This window comes from Mustela nivalis, assembly GCF_964662115.1.
Source record: "Mustela nivalis genome assembly, chromosome: 3".
Taxonomy (NCBI): Eukaryota; Metazoa; Chordata; class Mammalia; order Carnivora; family Mustelidae; genus Mustela; species Mustela nivalis.
Genome location: NC_139022.1, coordinates 98,825,113 through 98,844,763, shown reverse-complemented (window position 1 = coordinate 98,844,763; position 19,651 = coordinate 98,825,113). Strand labels below are relative to the sequence as shown.

The 19,651-nt window shown below is 37.7% G+C and overlaps 1 protein-coding gene across 2 annotated transcripts in view; it reads right to left on the bottom strand.

Annotated features, from left to right (window-relative positions):
- Nucleotides 1–7,147: 7,147 nt before the first annotated feature.
- The window catches only part of LARS1 (leucyl-tRNA synthetase 1), a 68,954-nt gene continuing 56,450 nt past the window's right edge, over nt 7,148–19,651 (bottom strand). For both annotated transcript variants that reach the window (XM_082726037.1, XM_082726038.1), the window contains 4 exons: nt 17,444–17,548; nt 15,840–15,935; nt 12,432–12,564; nt 7,148–7,536 (listed from right to left, as the gene is read on the bottom strand). In XM_082726037.1, the coding sequence (XP_082582163.1) occupies nt 7,331–7,536; nt 12,432–12,564; nt 15,840–15,935; nt 17,444–17,548 (540 nt within the window). In that variant the 3' untranslated portion in view covers nt 7,148–7,330. The remainder of the gene's footprint in view (nt 7,537–12,431; nt 12,565–15,839; nt 15,936–17,443; nt 17,549–19,651) is intronic.

Here is a 19,651-nt window from a genome sequence, read left to right as displayed (position 1 = left end):
TAGTGGCTAAACTACTGCACAGCTCTAGACTGAACCCCCGGATAAGGACAATGAGTGATGGAAGAACAAATGACAGCTTAGTCCTCCAGAGTGAAAACGCAGGAACTAGTCCCCTATCACACTCCTCAGCCCTTAGGAACACAGATCATGTCCTTGCCTGTTGTTTTGCTTTCTGGAAGTGAGAGGAGGGGTTCCCACCTTATAACCAATCAGGCTGTAAGCCTAACAGTGGGCAAGGAGAAAACTTAATCGATCCTGCAAGTCTTGGGTGGCATCTGAGTATTTTCCAATAGAGAGATGAAGTTATGTCCAAAGACAGCAAAGACAGGAAACCGTGTAACAAAATTCCAGCTAACACTGAGACCCCACCAGAGCCAGGCATGTTGATCTCCACCAAGTAGTCATTAGAACAACTAAATGAATGACTTTCTCAAGATAGAAGACACAATGACCACAAACTAGAGAAGACACAAACCGATACTACCACATCAAAAATCTGCAGTGACTCTGCAGACAAATCCACTTCAAATTTCATCCTGGAATCTGAGAATCTTTGTAAGGCCTGATTTACTTAACCTGCTTCCAGTTATCCCCTCCTTTCTCCCAGATCAGCATTCCATTCCTGGCATTATCTCCCCAAACAAGCACACACCTGTTTTCACTTCCAAGCCCGATCCACACTGACTTCTAAGAGTTGGGAAGGTAGACTGCTCCGCTTCAACTGTTACTTCAGTCCTAACAATCCTCTGGGCTCTGCCTCATCTCTTCCCTCTGCTCCTTATCAACTTCTCCCTCCCTCAGAGCCCTGACAACACCGGCCTTGGTCAAACACATTCCTGTTTTGCATGTATGCATTCTTTGTTTAGTAAGTGGGTTGCTGGGCCCCCAGGTGGTTCAGTCCATTAGGTGTCTGATGCTTGATCTCAGCTCCGGGTCTTGATCTCGGGGTCGTGGGTTCAAGCCCTATGTTGGGCTCCACACATGGGACGCCTGGGTGGCTCAGTTGGTTAAGCCACTGCCTTCGGCTCAGGTCATGATCCCAGGGTCCTGGGATAGAGTCCCGCATCGGGCTCCTTGCTTGGGGTGTAGTCTGCTTCTCTCTCTGCGTCTGCCTGCTTATGAGCTTGTTCTCTCTCTCTCTCTCTCTCTGACAAATAAATAAATAAAATTTAAAAACCAAACCAAGGGGCGCCTGGTTGGCTCAGTGGGTTAAGCCGCTGCCTTCGGCTCAGGTCATGATCTCAGGGTCCTGGGATCGAGTCCCGCATCGGGCTCTCTGCTCGGCAGGGAGCCTGCTTCCCTCTCTCTCTCTCTCTGCCTGCCTCTCCATCTACTTGTGATTTCTCTCTGTCAAAAAAATAAAATCTTAAAAAAAAATTATTAAAAAAAATTAAAACCAAACCAAAAACAAAAAACCTTTTTTAAAAGTGTGTTGCAATGAACCGGAAGTATGAAGACCAGGGCTCTAGTTTAGCTCTGCCAAGAGTACACAGCATCTTCAGCAAGGCCGCTTCTCATCTCTGCTTCTTCAGGTGGCCTCTATGCAATTCCATCAGCACCCCAGCTACATGTCCTCGGCTCAGAGCCTTTATACCTGCTCTACCCTCTGCCCCAAATGCCTTTTTGCCCAGATTATAAGCTAACAAAATTACGTGTTCATTTACCCTCGGACCTACAAGGCTACTGCTAGAAATTTACTCTTAAGATACACCTCCACAGGGGTGCCTGGCTGGCTCAATCGGGGAAGCAAGTGACCCTCGATCTCAGGGTTGTGACTTCAAGCCCACGTTGGGTGTAGAGATTACTTTAAAATAAAATCTTGAAAAAAAAAAAAAAGAGAGAGAGACAACACCACAAATATAAAACCACATACTCATAAAGTTACACACTACATAATCCTATACTAAGTCTATAAAATAGCAAAAGCTCAGAAACAATCCCACTGCCCATCCATAGGAGACTAGTTGAATAAATTGTGGTACACTTTTACAACAGTATGACACAAAGCAGAGAGAAAAGAGGAGACAGAAGGGGGAAGGGAGGAAAAGGAGGAGGAGAAGGAAAGATCTCTATACACTAAGGTGAAAAAATATCCAAGCTGTTAACTTTAAAAAACAATGTGTAAAGTAATTATATATAACGTGCTACTTTTTGTATGAGAAAAAGAGAAATTAAAGTACATACACAGAAAGGACTAGTTGATGGTTGCCAGAAGGCAGAGGGTGCCGCGACGGACAAATGGGTGAAGCGGAGCAGGAGATACAGGCTTCCGGTTATGGAACAGTCAGTCACAGGGATGAAAGGTACAGCACAGGGAGCACAGTCAGTGGGCCTGTAATAGCGTTGTATGGTGACTGACAGTAGCTACACTTGTGAGCACATACAGACTTGTTCAATCACATGTTGTACCCCTAAAACTAGTGTAATATTGTATGTTAACTATACTTGAATTTTTAAAAAGTACATATATATATTTGCTTATTTTGGGGAAAAAAAAAACACAGGAAAGAAATTAATGAGAATGTTTGCTATAGAGCAGGGAAGGGAATATTGTGCAAGAAAGAAAAAATTCTCTACACGGATCAAGTTTTGACTTTTGAACTGTGTATTTTACTTATTCAAAAAGACCTGAACTTTACTTAGAGGATCTGTTGTTAATACTACTCCTGGGTTGATTATTCTGAAGTAACCAACAGACCAAATGAGTACATTTATTGAGATTACAGTATGTATGAAAAAAACAAAAAAGAATCCCATTGGTCCACAGTGATTTGAAAACAACGATGAAAGAAAAAAATTGAAAGCAAAAGGGAAACCTCTTCTTTACAGAACTAGATCTAATAAATGTAAAAGAAATTACAAAATTAAGAAATCACCTTCTTATAACTACCAATGTAATAATAAATGGCAGAAAGATGATGAATGAAGGCTGCCATTTCATAAAAGTTTATAGGTAAACAGGATATTCAAAGTCTCAAAATAATTACCTTATTAATTATAAAAGGGAAAAAGTACCTTCCCAATGGGGAAATCTGAAGATACTACTTTAACCAGTGATGGGAACACACTAACAATGTATCAGTATCTCAATCCTGATGTGTTATAATGGGAAACACCACCCACGTAGCCAGGCTTGCCAAGAATTTTAAATCTGAATCTAATAATGAGAAAATAGACAAATCCAGATTGTGAGGCAAACTACTAACAAATGCCATGGAGTCTTCAAAAATGTTACTGTCAGGAAATATCAAAAAAAGAAAAGAAAGCTGAGAAATTGTCTTAATGTGAAGAAGGCAAGAGACATGACCACAAAATGTAATGCTTGATCTTTGATTAGATCCCAAAGAGTTAAAAAAAATAATAATGAGTTATTAGGGAAATTTTATTACTTCATTTTTATTAGGAAAGCTTGTTACCTAATATTACTGCATCATGTTAAATTTCTTGAGCAAAATATGTATACACACACACACACACATACACACACACAGGTATAGTGATTATACAGGAGAATCTCCTAGATCTTAGGAATTACATGATAAAGTATTAAAAGGTGAAGTGTCATGGTGTGTGCAACTTACTGTGAAATGGTTCAGAATTTTTTAAAAGTATATTCTAAGTGTAAAATGACACCAGTGCAGAAATTGGTGAAATCCAAATGAAACCTATAATTTAGTTAAAATACCAGTGTTAATTGTTTAGTTCTAACAACTGACCCAAGGCTATATAAGAAGTCTGTTAACATGGGGGGAAACCATGAAGGAGGTATACAAAACTCTCTGTACAATAAATGCAACTTTTCTATAAATCTAAAAGTATTCCAAAATAAAAAGTTTATTTTAAAAAATGTGTAGAGAGAGGAAGCAAAGGTGGCAAAAGTTAGTAATTGATAAACCTAGGTGATAGGTGTATGGATGCTCATTGGCCAATTCTTCTAACTTTTCCACAGGTTTAAAATTTGTCAAAATGTTAAAATAAAATAAAGCTACAGAAAGTTAAAAGTAAAAGGATAGAGAAAGATATTCCCCATGAACACTAACCAAAAGAAAACTGATATTGTATTAGTATTATAGCCTTTAGGCAAAAACATTTCTAAAAATAGAGGAACACTTCCCAACTAGAGAAAGTTCAATTTACCAGGAAGGTAATAGAATTTAAATTTATATGCACCTAATAAAACAGCATTAAACTGTATAAAACAAAAAGCTGTCTGAACTCTAAGAGTAAGTAAATCCATGATCTTGGGAGATTTTAGTTTCTCAAAAACAAAGCAAGAAAACAAAATAAAACAGTAGGATACAGATTTGAACAGTTCAGTCTACAACTATGACCTAAAGGACATATACAGAACATTATAACAACAGAATAAACATTCTTTTCAGATTATCATAAAACATGTATAAAAAGTTAGCTTAAAAAAAAAAAAGATCTGACAGTATGTTAATTGAATTTAAAAAAAAAAAAATTAAGAAGATGTCAATTTAAGGGGCGCCTGGGTGGCTCAGTGGGTTAGGCCTCTGCCTTCAGCTCAGGTCATGATCCTAGGGTCTTGGGATCGAGTCCCGCATCGGGCTTTCTGCTCTGCAGGGAGCCTGCTTCCTCCTTTCTCTGCCTGCCTCTCTGCCTACTTGTGATCTCTGTCAAATAAATAAATAAAATCTTAAAAAAAAAAAAAAAGATGTCAATTTAAAAAAAGTATATGAAAACTGTATACTGACTGGGACACAAGCTTGTCTTTATGGCAGGAGGCACAAGGTAGGCTTCTGAGGTGCTGGCATTGTGCTGTTCTTTGACCAAATGGCAATTACATAGGTTTTGCTCTGTTAATAAATTGTTTTGTTGCTGCTAATACTTTTGTTAGTTTAATTTTTTTTTTTTAATATTCTGAGTTTATATATTTCTTGTTACTCACTTTTTGTGTGTGTATGTATCTCACAACTAAAGAATTAAAATCCCTTAGGAAGATACCAATCTCCTATCAATGCAGTAAGCCCAACGCAGCCTGTTTTTCCTTCAGCAATTCATCAAACTGCTGTTTCGTCAGCTGAGCACCAGATGAAGCAATGGGCTTACGCTTACAGGCTTCCTTGTACAAAATTTATGTATCTTTAAACACAAGAAACATATTCAGCCCAGCAAGGGACGCCAATGAACTGAGCCTGCAAGAACAGAGGATCTATAAATCCCAACTCACATTTAATCCAAAGCAGCAGAGAGGTTCATAGGCTCATCTAATAAATAGGCATAATCATCCACAATATTAAAATTATTTTCCATCCTTGTTTTTCGTGGGTTTTTTTTTTTTTTGCCACACACATATAGTTTAATTTACCAAAGTTAAACATAAGTTAGTTTGTATTTAGGCACTAGAAAAGATTATCTGATTTAGGGAATAACTAAGGCAGAGGGAGCAGCAGAAGAATCTAGAGGGCAAGCAACAAAATGGTGGCCCCATGGAAACCAACACAGAAGACATGACTATAGCTTATAATAATCTTAAGCCAATATATCCTGGGTTTACTAATTTATTATTATCGTTATTATTATTAATCAGTAACACCTACTGAAGACCTACCACTTGCCAGGTACTATGTTATATATATGATTTTCCTAGAATGTTTCAACTAAACATCTCATGGTAAGCCTAGAAAATAGATAGACACATTATTACTTCCATTTTACAGATAAAGAAACGGAGGTTGAGTAATTGCCCAAGATCACCTAAGTAGCAAGTGGAAGAAGTGGAAATCTAAGCTAGCTAGTCTGACTTCAGAGCATGTACCCTTACCGGCTATGCTATGCCAGTCCTTACCAGATAAATGATGACTTGCACTTGACCTCTAAGGGATCTTTCCGTTCTAACATTAAATGACTTACTTCAATGAACCTATGATAAAGCATTCAGTGTGGCCCAGTAATGTCAAACTGTTACAAAATAAAGCTCAGTAAAATCTCTTGACCTAACCTAAAAATCAGAACTCAGGTTACTTACGGTTATCAGTATTGGTCTTTGTCCATATTGGTTTGTTTTTGTTTTTTTTTTCTTTAAGATTTGTTTGCTTGAGAGAGAGTGCAAGTGCACATTAGAGTGGTGGGGAGAGACAGAGGGAGAGACTCTCAAGCAGACTCCCCTGTGAGCACAGGAGGCAATGCAGTCTCAATCTCACCACCCTGAGATCATGACCTGAGCCAAAATCAAAAGTCAGATCTTAACCTGAGCCACCAAGATGCCCCAGTCTTTGCCCATATTGAACCCTTAAAGAAATGGAAATGTTTTTCTCTAGTGTCAGTCAATACCTAATATTTTTCCTATGGTGCATAATGGCACAGATAATATCAAAAGACATTCCAGCAGGAGTGAAACAATAAATCTGCAATACAGTGAACATTGTAATCTTTAAACATAAATGAACTTGAGACAAATCTGACAAATGCAGATTTCTGGGGGGGGGGGATCCTCTTTTAAAATGCCTAAATTTAGCGTAAATCATTATAAACTATTGATGCTAGCCCTAAAAAAATATTAGTGGTGGTTAACTGAATATATTGAAGCTAAAAGGGGGCACCTGGGTGGCTCAGTGGGTTAAGCCTCTGCCTTCGGCTCAGGTCATGATCTCAGGGTCCTGAGATCAAGCCCCACATCGGGCTCTCTGCTCATCGGGGAGCCTGCTTCCCCCTCTCTCTCTGTCTGCCTCTCTGCCTACCTGTTATCTCTTTCTCTGTCAGATAAATAAAAAAAATCTTAAAAAAAAAAAAAAAGGCTAAAAGAATTCTTATAAATGTAAGACCTATTTGTTGTTTATACAAAATACTTGTTATGCCAAAATATTCTCATGTATTTTCTTAAATCATCATGAGAGTTCTGTTCTTTAAAAAGTAAAACTAGCTGTCTAATTCAGTTTTTCTTTTTAAAAAAAGAAATACAACCAACTCCATAATGGTATAATATAAAAAGTTGTTAAATGATCCTTAGCCTTCATAAGTAGTATAAAGTACACCTGGGAAAGAAACACAGTGACATTTTTTGTGTTAATCTGAAAGATTAGAAGCTTCTGGGAAATACCACTGGTTATAAAAAACAAAAACAAACAAAACAAAACAAAAAAACAACTATGGTATAAACTACTTCTCTCAGAAGTCCCAAGAATGAAAAAAAAAATTTTTTTATTAGGTTCAGGAATCCAAGATGACCTGGTGTAACTATGATTACAGAATTTGATGGTTAGAAATGAAATCTATTAAAGTCCAGCCTACAGTTCTTATATCCAATCTGTAGACACAGAATAGTCACATCCCCAGAAACCAGGATGTATCTCCAATCTGCATGAGTTTAATGAACCAGATAGACAATTGTATCACCAATATCTGCCCCTAGCCCATTTTCAGTGAGATGAATTTTCTTGCTCATAAGGTCCACATGGAAAACAGCATGCTCAGAAATGGGGGTCTTCCCAGTGTGCTCTTTTCCTAGGACAGGAACTCGCCGAGGCCCCAACAGTGGATCATCAAATCTCATCAGCTTCACTTTAGAAAGGTCTATAGCAAAAAAAAAAAAAAAAAAAGATCAATATGAGCATTTAATTACAGTCACTGCCTCAAACCCATGCCTGAGCCTGACAATTCAAGCTTTAAACACACTGGATGTTTATTAAAGATATTTTCAGGAGATTATTAAATAAGGCTCAATCTCAGAAAGCAGAGCTATATCTAGCAAATCTTCCTCCTGTGGCTTCTACCCACATCAAAGATTCAGAGACAATGATTCTGTGTAACACATCACCTTGAATGATAAACCAAGAGGAAAGATTGAGTATGTTTTTGAACACTATCCTGTATGGCTTCTCAAATCATTTTTTATACACTTCAATTAACCACTTTTCAAAATATCAGTAAGTCTAAAACTTCTTTCTCTTTCTTATCTTGGTTCCTGGGATATATTAAAACTGCAAGAGTTGTAGCTCTTTTCAAAAGATACTTCTAGAGAAAGAATTACTACTCTAAGAAATAGCATTACCAGTTCCTTGTTTTGCTCCAAGGGTGAAAAGTGTTTGTATTACCAAGCTGATGCGAGACAAGAAGATGGAGAAGGACGGGGGAAAGGGCACAGCTTTCTGGGTTTTGAGCTTCTGGATGAGCTCCAACCCTGCCCTGCTTGAGATTTTCCTGATCTGCTCTTGTGCAAGCTGATAAGATGGCTCCTGGCAAAGAAAGCACTTGTCCCTTGAACAAATTTATGATCCGACAATCCTGCCAACAACTGAGCCTAAAAAAAATTTATTTATTTCAGCAATTCTGAGACACCCTGACATCAAATGCTTTTATTTTATATGGTAGAAAAACATCGTAAATGACTACCAATTCTGATTCTGGGTTTAAATCTCATTCTGAGTGTAGCATGGCTAGTTATACTTAACCAGATCCGCAGAAATAGAAGTTATTTCCTGAATTAGTTCCCACCCCTTTCTAAAGCAGATTGCTAGGTGGTCCGTGAGCTACACTCCCTCATGCTGCCTTAAGAGTATAAAGCTTAGCAAGAGAGGGATAAGAGATAAAAGCAGACATTAATGCAGCTGGTGGCTATGCCAGGAGTACAAGTTATCCAGGCATTATATTCTCTTTGGGAAACAAAGACCGAAAGATTGCAAGTTTAGCGTAGGGATATTGAAGCTTACGTTATAATTACTGAGACGACCAGGAAGGCAAACCCTGTTGAAGAGTCTTATTTCGGGGAGAGAATACAATTCATTTTAACAGCTATTACATTTCAACATGCACACTGGTGATATTAAATATTTTGCTATAGAAGCAGTGAGAAGTTCTGCCAGCAGATTTTATGCATGAGGCCTTTACTGCAGAGCTGCACCCCCCACCCCTCCCTCTCTCGTTCTCCTTCTCTATCCTTCTCTCTCTCTCTCCCCCTTCCTCTCTGAAACAGACCTCTCTCATCATTCCCAGCAATGCTGAATCAAACTATTTCAAAGAACACTTAATACTCAATCAGCCATCTAAGTGACAAAACATATTTGCTTTGATGTTTCACCATGTAGCTCATTACTGCCAATATTTCTTAGAGCTTTCTTAGTATTTTACTCTCTTTTCTTACTGCAGACCTCTCTCATCACTGGATATGTAGAAATTTAAGACTGCAACTACACAAGAATTAAGGCACTTAGAGAAAAGATGAGAGTGACTGAAAGTCCCCAGGGATTGATACTGTGACATGCAGCCTTTCACCTCCAAGTTATCAGTTCATATGTGGCACAGGCTGGGAGTGATTTAAAGTCATTATCATCAAATAGTTGCTCAGTGGCCTTTGTGGAGAGAAATGATGGTTTCACTCCAGTTCCTCCTAGACCTAGATCATAATCACCTTCAATGCAATTGGCACTAATTGGACGACTTACTGGCTATTGCAGCAAATAGACTGAGAAATATGTTATTGAATTTCATTCTCTTCCCATCTCATACACTCAATATACTCAGCCCCCTTAGATATCAAAGCATCCTGAGAGCTTTGGAGAAGTCTCAAGGTTAGAGCTGTTCTGCAGATACTTGAAGGAATATCAATTTCAAATCCCATCCTAACATTTCTATCCATTTTTGAAAATTCACAGCAGCTATGAACATCAAACTTAAAGTACTTTACGATAATATTATTCACAGCTAGTATAACAAAGGATGTAAGAATTATGCCGGAGGCTCAGTGAAAAAAGACAAGATACAGAAAACACACTTCAGTACAATTCCGAAGAACCTCATCGGTCCTGGATCTGAGCATATTTAAAAGGGAGGCAGTTGTAACATTACAAAATACAATTTCCAATCTAGGAAAACATCCTCTCACATGCTACAACTCCATAATAATCCTACCCAGTGAGTCCACAGAACTATTTATTTTCTTTAAAAGCCACTATAGGGGGCACCTGGGTGGTTCAGAAGGTTAAGTCTCTGCCTTTGGCTCAGGTCATGATCTCAGGGTCCTGGGACTGAGCCCCACACTGGGCTCTCTGCTCGGCGGGGAGCCTGCTTCCCCCCCCCCTCTCTGCCTACTTGTGATCTCTCTCTGTATCAAATAAATAAATAAAATCTTTAAAATAAACAAATAAAAGCCACCATAATGTTCTTCAAAGATAAGAGTTCTTCCTATTACAAAATCTTCTCAGGACCGAACACATGCAGGGAAAACAGCCAAATGGAAGGCCACAAAACGGCTTCCTGTACATTCATATATCAAAGTTTTCAAGTTCTGCTTTCTGTGGCCTCTAAGTTCTAAGGATGGCATATGATGTAGGTCTATGACAATGTGGATGAACCTCGACATTTTGCTAAGCAAAATAAGCCACTTATTCACTATTTCATGATTCTACTTATACAAGGTACTTAAAATAGTCAAATATAAGGAGACAGAAAGTACAACATGCAGGGGCTACCAGGACTAGAGGAAGGGAGAATGGGGAGGTGTTATTTAATGGGCATAGGGTTTCATTGTAGGATGGTGAATAATTGTGATGGCTGTACAACAATGTAAATGTACTTGATGCCAGTGTACTGTACCCTTAAGAAGGACTAAAATGGTTAATTTCATGTTATATGTATTTTACCGCAATTTAAAAAAATGTTTACAAATGAAAAATCCCTAGCCCTAATATGCTGCTGCTACATAGAAAAACACAAGAGCATCCCTCCTGCTGACATGCCCGTCCCCTTCTCCCTCCCAGGTCTAATTTCCAAGGTTTCATCCAAACAGTCATTTTCTCTGTGATTCATTCCTGATCACCATAGCTGGAAATAATCTCACCTTTCTCTGTGCTATTAACTTTATCTGTATCTCCCTTATTGTACACAGCATCAGATACAGCGTCTTAATGAATAAACAGTATTTTGCAGCTTCCCAAGGCCTTAGTACTTACACAGGAGTCCCTACATATATACCGAAATATACTATACTGAGGGTCTCTCAAGAAATGTCAACAGAAGATGCATGAATGACCTCAAGAGAGCAAAAATTACCTGTAGAATGAATTCCAAAGGGCTATAGTCAATCTTCTGTTGATGTAATATTGCTGACCTGAATATAGTTCCATAAATTAGGTCACTGTCTTAGATTTCAAAATCTTTTCAGAAAATTTCTACACTGACAGAATGTGACCCAATCAACTCATGATTGCCATCAAGAAGAGAGAGAGAATGCAAAACAGAGAATCTCAAGATTAATTTGTCTTTATAATTTGGAAGAGATATAATATAGAGATACACTAACTCCCTTCACACCCTGCTCAGCCACAGACCTGGCTGAGTGATTAAAAAAAAGAAGAAGCTACAAATTATTATATTAAATCAAATCATGGAAGAGCTAGACTTAATCTTGATAAGAAATAAAGATTATTTACATATTTGAGCTGGAAGCACTTTTTTTTGTTTGTTTTTAAAAGATTTTCTTTATTTACTTGACAGAGAGAGAGATAGCAAGAGAGGGAATACAAGCAGGGGGAATGGGAGAGGGAGAAGCAGGCTCCCCACTGAGCAGGGAGCCCGATTCGGGGCTCAATCCCAGGATCCTGGCATCACAACCTGAGCTGAAGGTAGATGTTTAACAACTGAGCCACCCAGGTACCCCTGGAAGCACATTTAGAAGAAAGAATACAAGCTTTGGAGTCAAAAAGACCTGACTTTGAACTCCAGCTCCAGGATTTACTACCTGAATGAAATCTCTCCTAGTCATTTAGTCTTTCTGAGCTCCGTGTCATCATCTGTAAAAGGAAATGATAAGGGGCGCCTGGGTGGCTCAGTGGGTTAAAGCCTCTGCTATCAGCTCAGGTCATGATTCCAGGGTCCTGGGATCAAGTCCTGCTTCAGGCTCTCTGCTTTAGCAGGAAGCCTGCTTCCCCTGCTCTCTCTGCCTACTTGTGATCTCTGTCAAATAAATAAATAAAATATTTAAAAAAAAAAGGGGGGGGGAATGATAATACCCTTTGCATTCTAGGGCAGTTAAAGGATTAAATGGCTAACACATGGCAGACACTCAACGAGTTTTTACTGTTTCTCTTCCTTCCCCAGGAACAGACCTTCTAGGCAGGTTAGTTTAAAATATTAAATATAAGTGTGCCTTCAGTATAAAAACTGCTAAGAGATAGGAATTGCTTGTTACAATTTGAATGCTAGATGGAGACTTAGAAAAATATCTAATCCACCATCTTCATTTTACTGAAAGAGAGATCAGTTTAGAGTTGAAGAGACATGGCCAAATCACCAAGCTACACACCCACAATGTCCCAAAGAAAATACAGGCTTCCTGAGTCTGAGTCCAATATTCTTTGCACAAAATGACACTGCTGTCCCTGAGCAGACAAGTTACTCTTCTTTCTCCCCTCTGCTTAGTAGTTCGTATCCACAAACTACTGCCAAATGTGCATTTCAGGGAAACCATTTACCTTTGATTCCTCGGTCCATTTTCATTAAACGCCTGATGATAGAATCGCGGTTATCTCCTTGCCTGATTTCAATTTTGGTTGAGAAGTGGCCATTGGATGGCTGGGGATTCACTAGGGAAACTGCCACACCAGGCTAGGAAAATAAAGAGAAAATGACTGTTATACGAAATCAAACTTGAATACTGCTGAGGGAGAGAAAATCTCTGCTAAATTTTTAATGCCCAATGAAAAATTTAATTCTGGTATTCTAAAATCAAGACCAAGGGATACTCAAGTATAAAAGAAAAAAAATGTACAAAAACTCATGCTTACAACCAAATGCTAGATAAAAACAACTCTGAATACATACATCAGTACTAATGATGGAAAACAACATTATTTATATTTTCTCTTCTTCAACTCCCATCACTTACTGAATTTCTACTATGTACCAGGCACTGTACTAACCATTTTATAGACATTATTCCTATATTCTGTAAGGTAGCTCTTTAAAACCCCTTTCACAGATGAGAACCTGAGAACCAGAAACATTTTAAAAAGTACTTCAAGGTCGGGGCGCCTGGGTGGCTCAGTGGGTTAAGCCGCTGCCTTCGGCTCAGGTCATGATCTCGGGGTCCTGGGATCGAGGCCCATGTCAGGCTCTCTGCTCAGCAGGGAGCCTGCTTCCCTCTCTCTCTCTGCCTGCCTCTCTGCCTACTTGTGATCTCTCTCTGTCAAATAAATAAATAAAATCTTTAAAAAAAAAAAAAAAAGTACTTCAAGGTCACATAGTAAGAGGCAGGGGCAGGATTAAACTCAGTTATATGAGGGGTGGGAGGGGAGGGAAAGGGTGGGTGAGGTTATGGACACTGGGGAGGGTATGTGCTATGGTGAGTGCTCTGAAATGTGTAAGTCTGATGATTCACAGACCTGTACCCATGAAGCAAATAATACATTATATCTTAATTTTTAAAAAAACTCAGTTATATATCATACTACGTCCTACATTATATAAGCTACATAGTCAAAGACCCTGCTCATTATTTTAAGTGGAAAAAGTCAACTAAGTCTTATGGAAGATTTGAAGACATAGTAGCTTAATAAAACATTTGAATATGTAGTTCAAAAGAAACATATCTGTGGGGAACCTCAGTGGCTCATCCAGTTAAGCACCTGAGTCTTGACTTCAACTCAGGTTGTGATCTCGGGGTCATGGGATGGAGATCCAGGTCAGGCTCTGTGGTCAGCGGAGAATCCACTTCTCTTCCTCTGACCTTACCTTCTCTCCTTCTGTCCCTACCCCCACTTGCACATGCATATATGTGCATACTCCCTAAAATAAATTAATCTTAAAAAAAAAAAAAGAAACATTTGTATAGGGAACTCTATTTCATGTATCTATCCATGAGCCAAAGGACTGCACTTTAAAAAGCCACCATATTCTAATGTTAATGAGTGTATTCATAACACAATAATAAATTCATCATATATTCATGACCATGATTACCTTATTCTTTAAAAATGGGCTTTTCCTCTTTGTTGCATTTTCAATTAAATATAGCAAAAGTAATAGGATACTTATAAGTCCTCCACTTCTCAAGAAAAGTAGGGCATTTTATGGAGTCTTATAATTGCACTCCATTGGGCAACGGATTCTTTGAGACTAAAGAAGAGAATCTCCCAAAACTCCAAAACCTGCTTATCTTCACCAATACTGGCCAAAAAAATTAGGGGAAAAAAAGTATTTCTAGTAAAGTGTAAGATGATTCATCAATCTGATTTATGCCAGGAGCCAAAAAGTCTTGAATAACATTATCAAACCAAGACTCACCTGAAGTATGAAAGCTCCTCTTCACTGCTTTAAAAAAAAAGTCTTATATTTCATTCTATTTTTTAATAAAAGTCAGGTTTTGACATAAAAATAAACTCAAAATGGATTAAGGACCTAAATGTGAGACCTGAAACCATAAAAATCCTTGAAAAGAGTAGAAGCAGTAATTTCTCTGACATCAGCTATAACAATATTTTTCTAGGTATGTCTCCTGAGGCAAGGGAAACAAAAGCAAAAAGAAACTACTGGGTCTACATCAAAATAAAAAGCTTCTACAGAGACGGAAACGGTCAGCCAAACTAAAAGGCAACCTATGGAATGAGAGACGATACTTGCAAATGACATATCTGATAAAGAGTTAGTACCTAAAATAGATAAAGAACTGATATGACTCAATAGAAATTATTGGCACAATTAAAAACACAAATAATCGATCAAAAATGGGCGGAAGACATGAATAGACATTTTTCCAAAGAAAATATCCAGATGGCCAACAGACACATGAAAAGATGCTCACCGTCACTTATCATCAGGGAAATGCAAATCAAAAACCACAAAAAGAAACTATCTCACACCTGTGAGAATGGCTCAAATCAACAACAGAAGAAACAAGTATTGGTGAGGATATGGACAAAAAAGGAACCCTTGTGCACTGTTGGTGGGAATGCAAACTATGGCAGCCATTCTAGAAAACAGTACAGAAGTTCCTCAAAAAGTTTAAAATCAAATTACCATATGATCCAGTGATTCCACTATAGGATATTTACCCAAAGGAAATGAAAACACTAATTCCAAAGGATATACACACTCCTATGTTCATTGCAGCATTATTTACAACAGCCAAATTACGGAAGCAGCCCAAGTATCCATCAACTGATGAATGGATAAATAAGATGTGGTATATATACACAACAGAATATTACTCAGCCATAAAAAATGTCATCTTGCCATTTGCAACAACATGGATGGATCTAAAGAGTATAACTAAGTGAAGTCAGTCAGTTAAAAAAAAAAAGACAAATACCATATGCTTTTGCTCATGTGTAGAATTTAAGAAATGAATGAACACATTGAAAAGAGACAAACCAAAAAACAGACTCTTAACTACAGAGAACAAACTGATGGTTGCCAGTGCAACAAACTGATGGATCCCATGGTGAGGGGATGGCTAAAAGAGGTGAAGGGGACTAAGAGTCCATTTATCACGATGAGCCGCGAGTAATGTATAGCATTGTTGAATCACTATACTGTATACCTGAAACTAATACAATGCTATGAATTGACTACCCTGGAATTAAAATTCAAAAAGAAAAAACAGGCTAAAAAAATCAGGTTTTGACAATCATTATTTTTCTTTTTAAACCCACAAATAACATCCGATGCCAGCCATAAGAGCAAAGTAAAGTGAGCAGAGTGCCAACCATGGAAAAGCTCAAACCCAGCTTCATTCTAACAAATTATGTGGCCTAGACCAAAGCAATGACTTCATGTCTCTACACCTCACTTCCTTCCATCTTTAAATGATGGGCTTGGATATAACATTTAGGGTCTCTTCTAGATATAAAGTGCAATGATTCAGTGAGATTCTTTCAACTTACTTCTGTTCTAAAAACATTAAGTGGTTTCCCAGGACAGCAGTCTTCCCTGATTTTATCTTCTGCTTCGGAGGCAAATTTGACTTCTATGTGTTCTAGCTAAACAGAAGGAGGGAAAATGAAAGTCATTAGTATCACTTAATATGATTGAAATTAATCATCACCTCATTTCCCCAAAGAGCAAAACTAGGTTCTCCACTTAACACTAAATGGTCTACGCACTCTTCAGAAAGCCAGCCAAGCACAGGACAGGAGTGAGAGAGCACTCTGAAACTCAGGATCAAATGTTCCCACAGCAAAACCTTGTTTGAAGAGCAAGAGACTAAATCGTTTAAATGTCCACCAAAAAATAAATTCTTTGATTAAAAGTATTAAGAAAATGGTTTGTGCAATTTTATTATTTTCAATACAAACATAAAATGAAATCTATAATTAATTAACATTGATCTTAAATGTCTCACAGTATTATTTACATCGCCATGTTTACCACTTTCTATAATGAAATCTGGCATCTATCGGTATAAGAGAAAATGAGAATTAGCATAAAAGGCTTCTGCTTGAATAAGTTCAGAAATTTAGCATTTGAGGATAAAGGACTTCTGCTTAATTTTTTTTTTAACAAAAGACTTTCACTTAATAAATGAAAAAACTCAGAAATGTAGCATATTGGATATGCCTGATTATAAGATGATGCTCAATATAAGGGGTCCCCATTGTCCCAGCTAAAAAATTCGAAAACTTTTTTGACCTCCAGGAGTATATATGAACATTTAGAAATATAAACAAAGTAAGTATCTACCAATATCTATAATTTATTTAACTCATTTATAATTATATGATATAAAATGCTTATTTAGAAATAACTTTCTTCCATTACCATATTTCATGGAACAACTTTATCCAAAAGCTAAACCTGCATTTTTTAAGTTAAGTGTCTTGTTATTATAACAAGAACCAGGTTTTTTTAGTCCTTTAAAAGTTTCCTAGGGCAAATTCTCTTTCCTTCTCCCTAAGCTGAGAGATAGCATTTTAAGAATCTATATATGAAGTGATTGGTGCAGAAAAATGGAATGAGGAGAAACTCCCCAGATAAGTCAAAGCTATCGGTAATGTTTTTAGTTCTTGGGTTGAGTAGAAGATTCATGGGTGTTCATTACATTACCAACTTTAAAACAAAACAAAACAGCGTCAGGCATGGACCTATGATAAGATATGAAGAAAGGATTCTAATTAAGTCAGTTCTGTAAATCTGAGGTATAAACGGGAAGGGAGAAAAAGGAAGCAATTCTTCCATAACATGAGAGGTGTCTAACGTATTTGAATATAAGATCTCCCTTCATATTTTTAAAAGAAAAATCTGGGAGGAAAATATAGACACATACAGTTAGTATTTATGTATAAAATGATTGATAAATGGAATAAGATCACACTATTTTTTCTTCCTGAAACTTCTATCCCCCCCCTTTCTGTTTCCTTCTAAAAATATTTTTGACAAGTGTATCTGGCAAAGGTACTAAACACAGAAGATGTTTACAAAAAGCTTTATTATAAAATGAAAGAACTGGATTATATTAACTATAGTTAACTAAATCTTTGGCCCGTCTTACCTCAAGGGAATTGGTCAGGTAGACTATATTCTCCATCAGCACTGCCTGCTCATCAAATTCTAACTGCAAATCCAGAACACGAGGTCCCATCTTCTCCAGATTTTCCTAATAGCCAAAAGTTTTGAAAAACAAAAATCACATTAATGATATGTTGAAAAGAATCCACTTCCTCCAAAGCAATCATTCTTCCCTCAATTGATAAAATCTTCAAATTTGAACAGCTAAAGGAAAGGCCTTGGACTCATGGTTTCCCTTATCTGTGTTTGCTTGTTAATGAAATTATTGGCTCAGAATAATTATCACTTCAAGTATGATAAGATTAAGGCAACACTGAAAAGACTGGAAGGACAAGGTTTTCATTTATAAAAGAAATATGATTTTGTCACTGTTTATTTAGAGTGAATTAATATGCAAACCCAAAAAATTCACTTTGACAAGGAATTAAACAAATATACAGAAGTATCTCTTCAGGTAACCAAAAAGAAAAAAAAATTTTTTTTAATTTTCTAAAATAATACATCTTTAAAGCTAGTTCAGAGAAGAATGAATTAATAATAAAAAAATTTCTACAAATAAAAAAAATTCTAAGTCTTATGGGTACTGAGATAATCCTGTGGCATATGAAAAACAATTTCTTATTCTTATTTTCTTGAACATGAAACAAAATATTTGCCAAACAAAACATGACCTTCAAGATCCAAGTTCACATGTACAAGTATTGCTAATTACATAGAATGTGCTGCACTGATATGAAAGTGACCTCACATGATTCCTAATATTTCCCCTTCTCATTTACTGTCCAAGTTGTTTCTTTTTCTTTGAAAAAGTACTAGAAGCCACTTTCTTATTCTCAGATTTAAAAAACACTTTGCAAGTTTTAAACCATTAATATGCCTAGCACATGCCCAATATTACACACAAAAAAATATTATTGGGGGCGCCTGGGTGGCTCAGTAGGTTAAAGCCTCTGCCTTCAGCTCAGGTCATGATCCCAGGGTCCTGGGATCGAGCCCCGAATCGGGCTCTCTGCTCAGCAGGGAGCCTGCTTCCTCCTCTCTCTCTCTCTCTCTCTGCCTGCCTCTCTGCCTACTTGTGATCTCTGTCTGTCAAATAAATAAATAAAATCTTAAAAAAAAAGAATATTATTGGTGAACCAGTTCTAACACTGATTTTCTTTCTTTTTTTTTTTTTTTAAAGATTTTATTTATTTATTTGACAGACAGAGATCACAAGTAGACAGAGAGGCAGGCAGAGAGAGAGGAGGAAGCGGGCTCCCAGCTGAGCAGAGAGTCCAATGCGGGGCTGGATCCCAGGACCCTGGGATCACGACCTGAGCCAAAGGCAGAGGCTTTAACCCACTGAGCCACCAAGGCGCCCCCTAACACGAGTTTTCTAAAAGCCGATTCTTGAATCCTGGTTATTTAACTACAGAACTTTTCAAATCAGTTTCACTGGAATCTGTAAAGTACATCATCAAACTGAATTGCCTTTGCAATAAAAAATGAAATATTTTTGACACCTGGGTGGCTAAGTGGGTTAAGCATTTGCCTTTGGCTCAGGTCATGATCCAGAGTCATAGGATCAAGTCCCACATCAGGCTCCTTGCTCAGTGGGGAGCCTGCCCTCTCCCTCTGCCCCTCATCACTGCTTGTGAGCACTCTTGCTCTCTCTCTCTCTCTCTGACAAATAAATAAGATCTTCAGGGGAAAAAAACCCACAATGAAATACTTTGTTGAATCCACATATTGACAATAGATCTGGCATTCTGATCAATGGCACTAGCTAAAGTAGGGAAGCAATGAATTACGAGAATATTGGCAGATGTGTTATAACTTGATTGGTGTAGGTCAATCCAAGATTTTAAATTATTTATGAAACTTCAAAGACCATAAGGCTCTAGAGTTGATTCTGATGTAGGAGAACAAAAAAGCTTTCCTAAGAATACAATTTGCTCAGTGGGGAGCTAGAAGTTTTGGTCATCATCAGGCAGGCATCTATAGACCAGAAGATTCAAGAATGAATCTAAATAACCACTAACAGGGTGAAGATTCAAGAATGAATCTAAATAACCACTAACGGGGGGACTAGGCAGCTGAGTTGTCAAGCATCTGCCTTCAGCTCAGATCTTGATCCCAGGGTGCTGGAATGGAGTCCAGCTTCAGGCTCTCTGCTCAGCAGGAAGCCTGCTTCTCCCTCTCCCAACCCCCT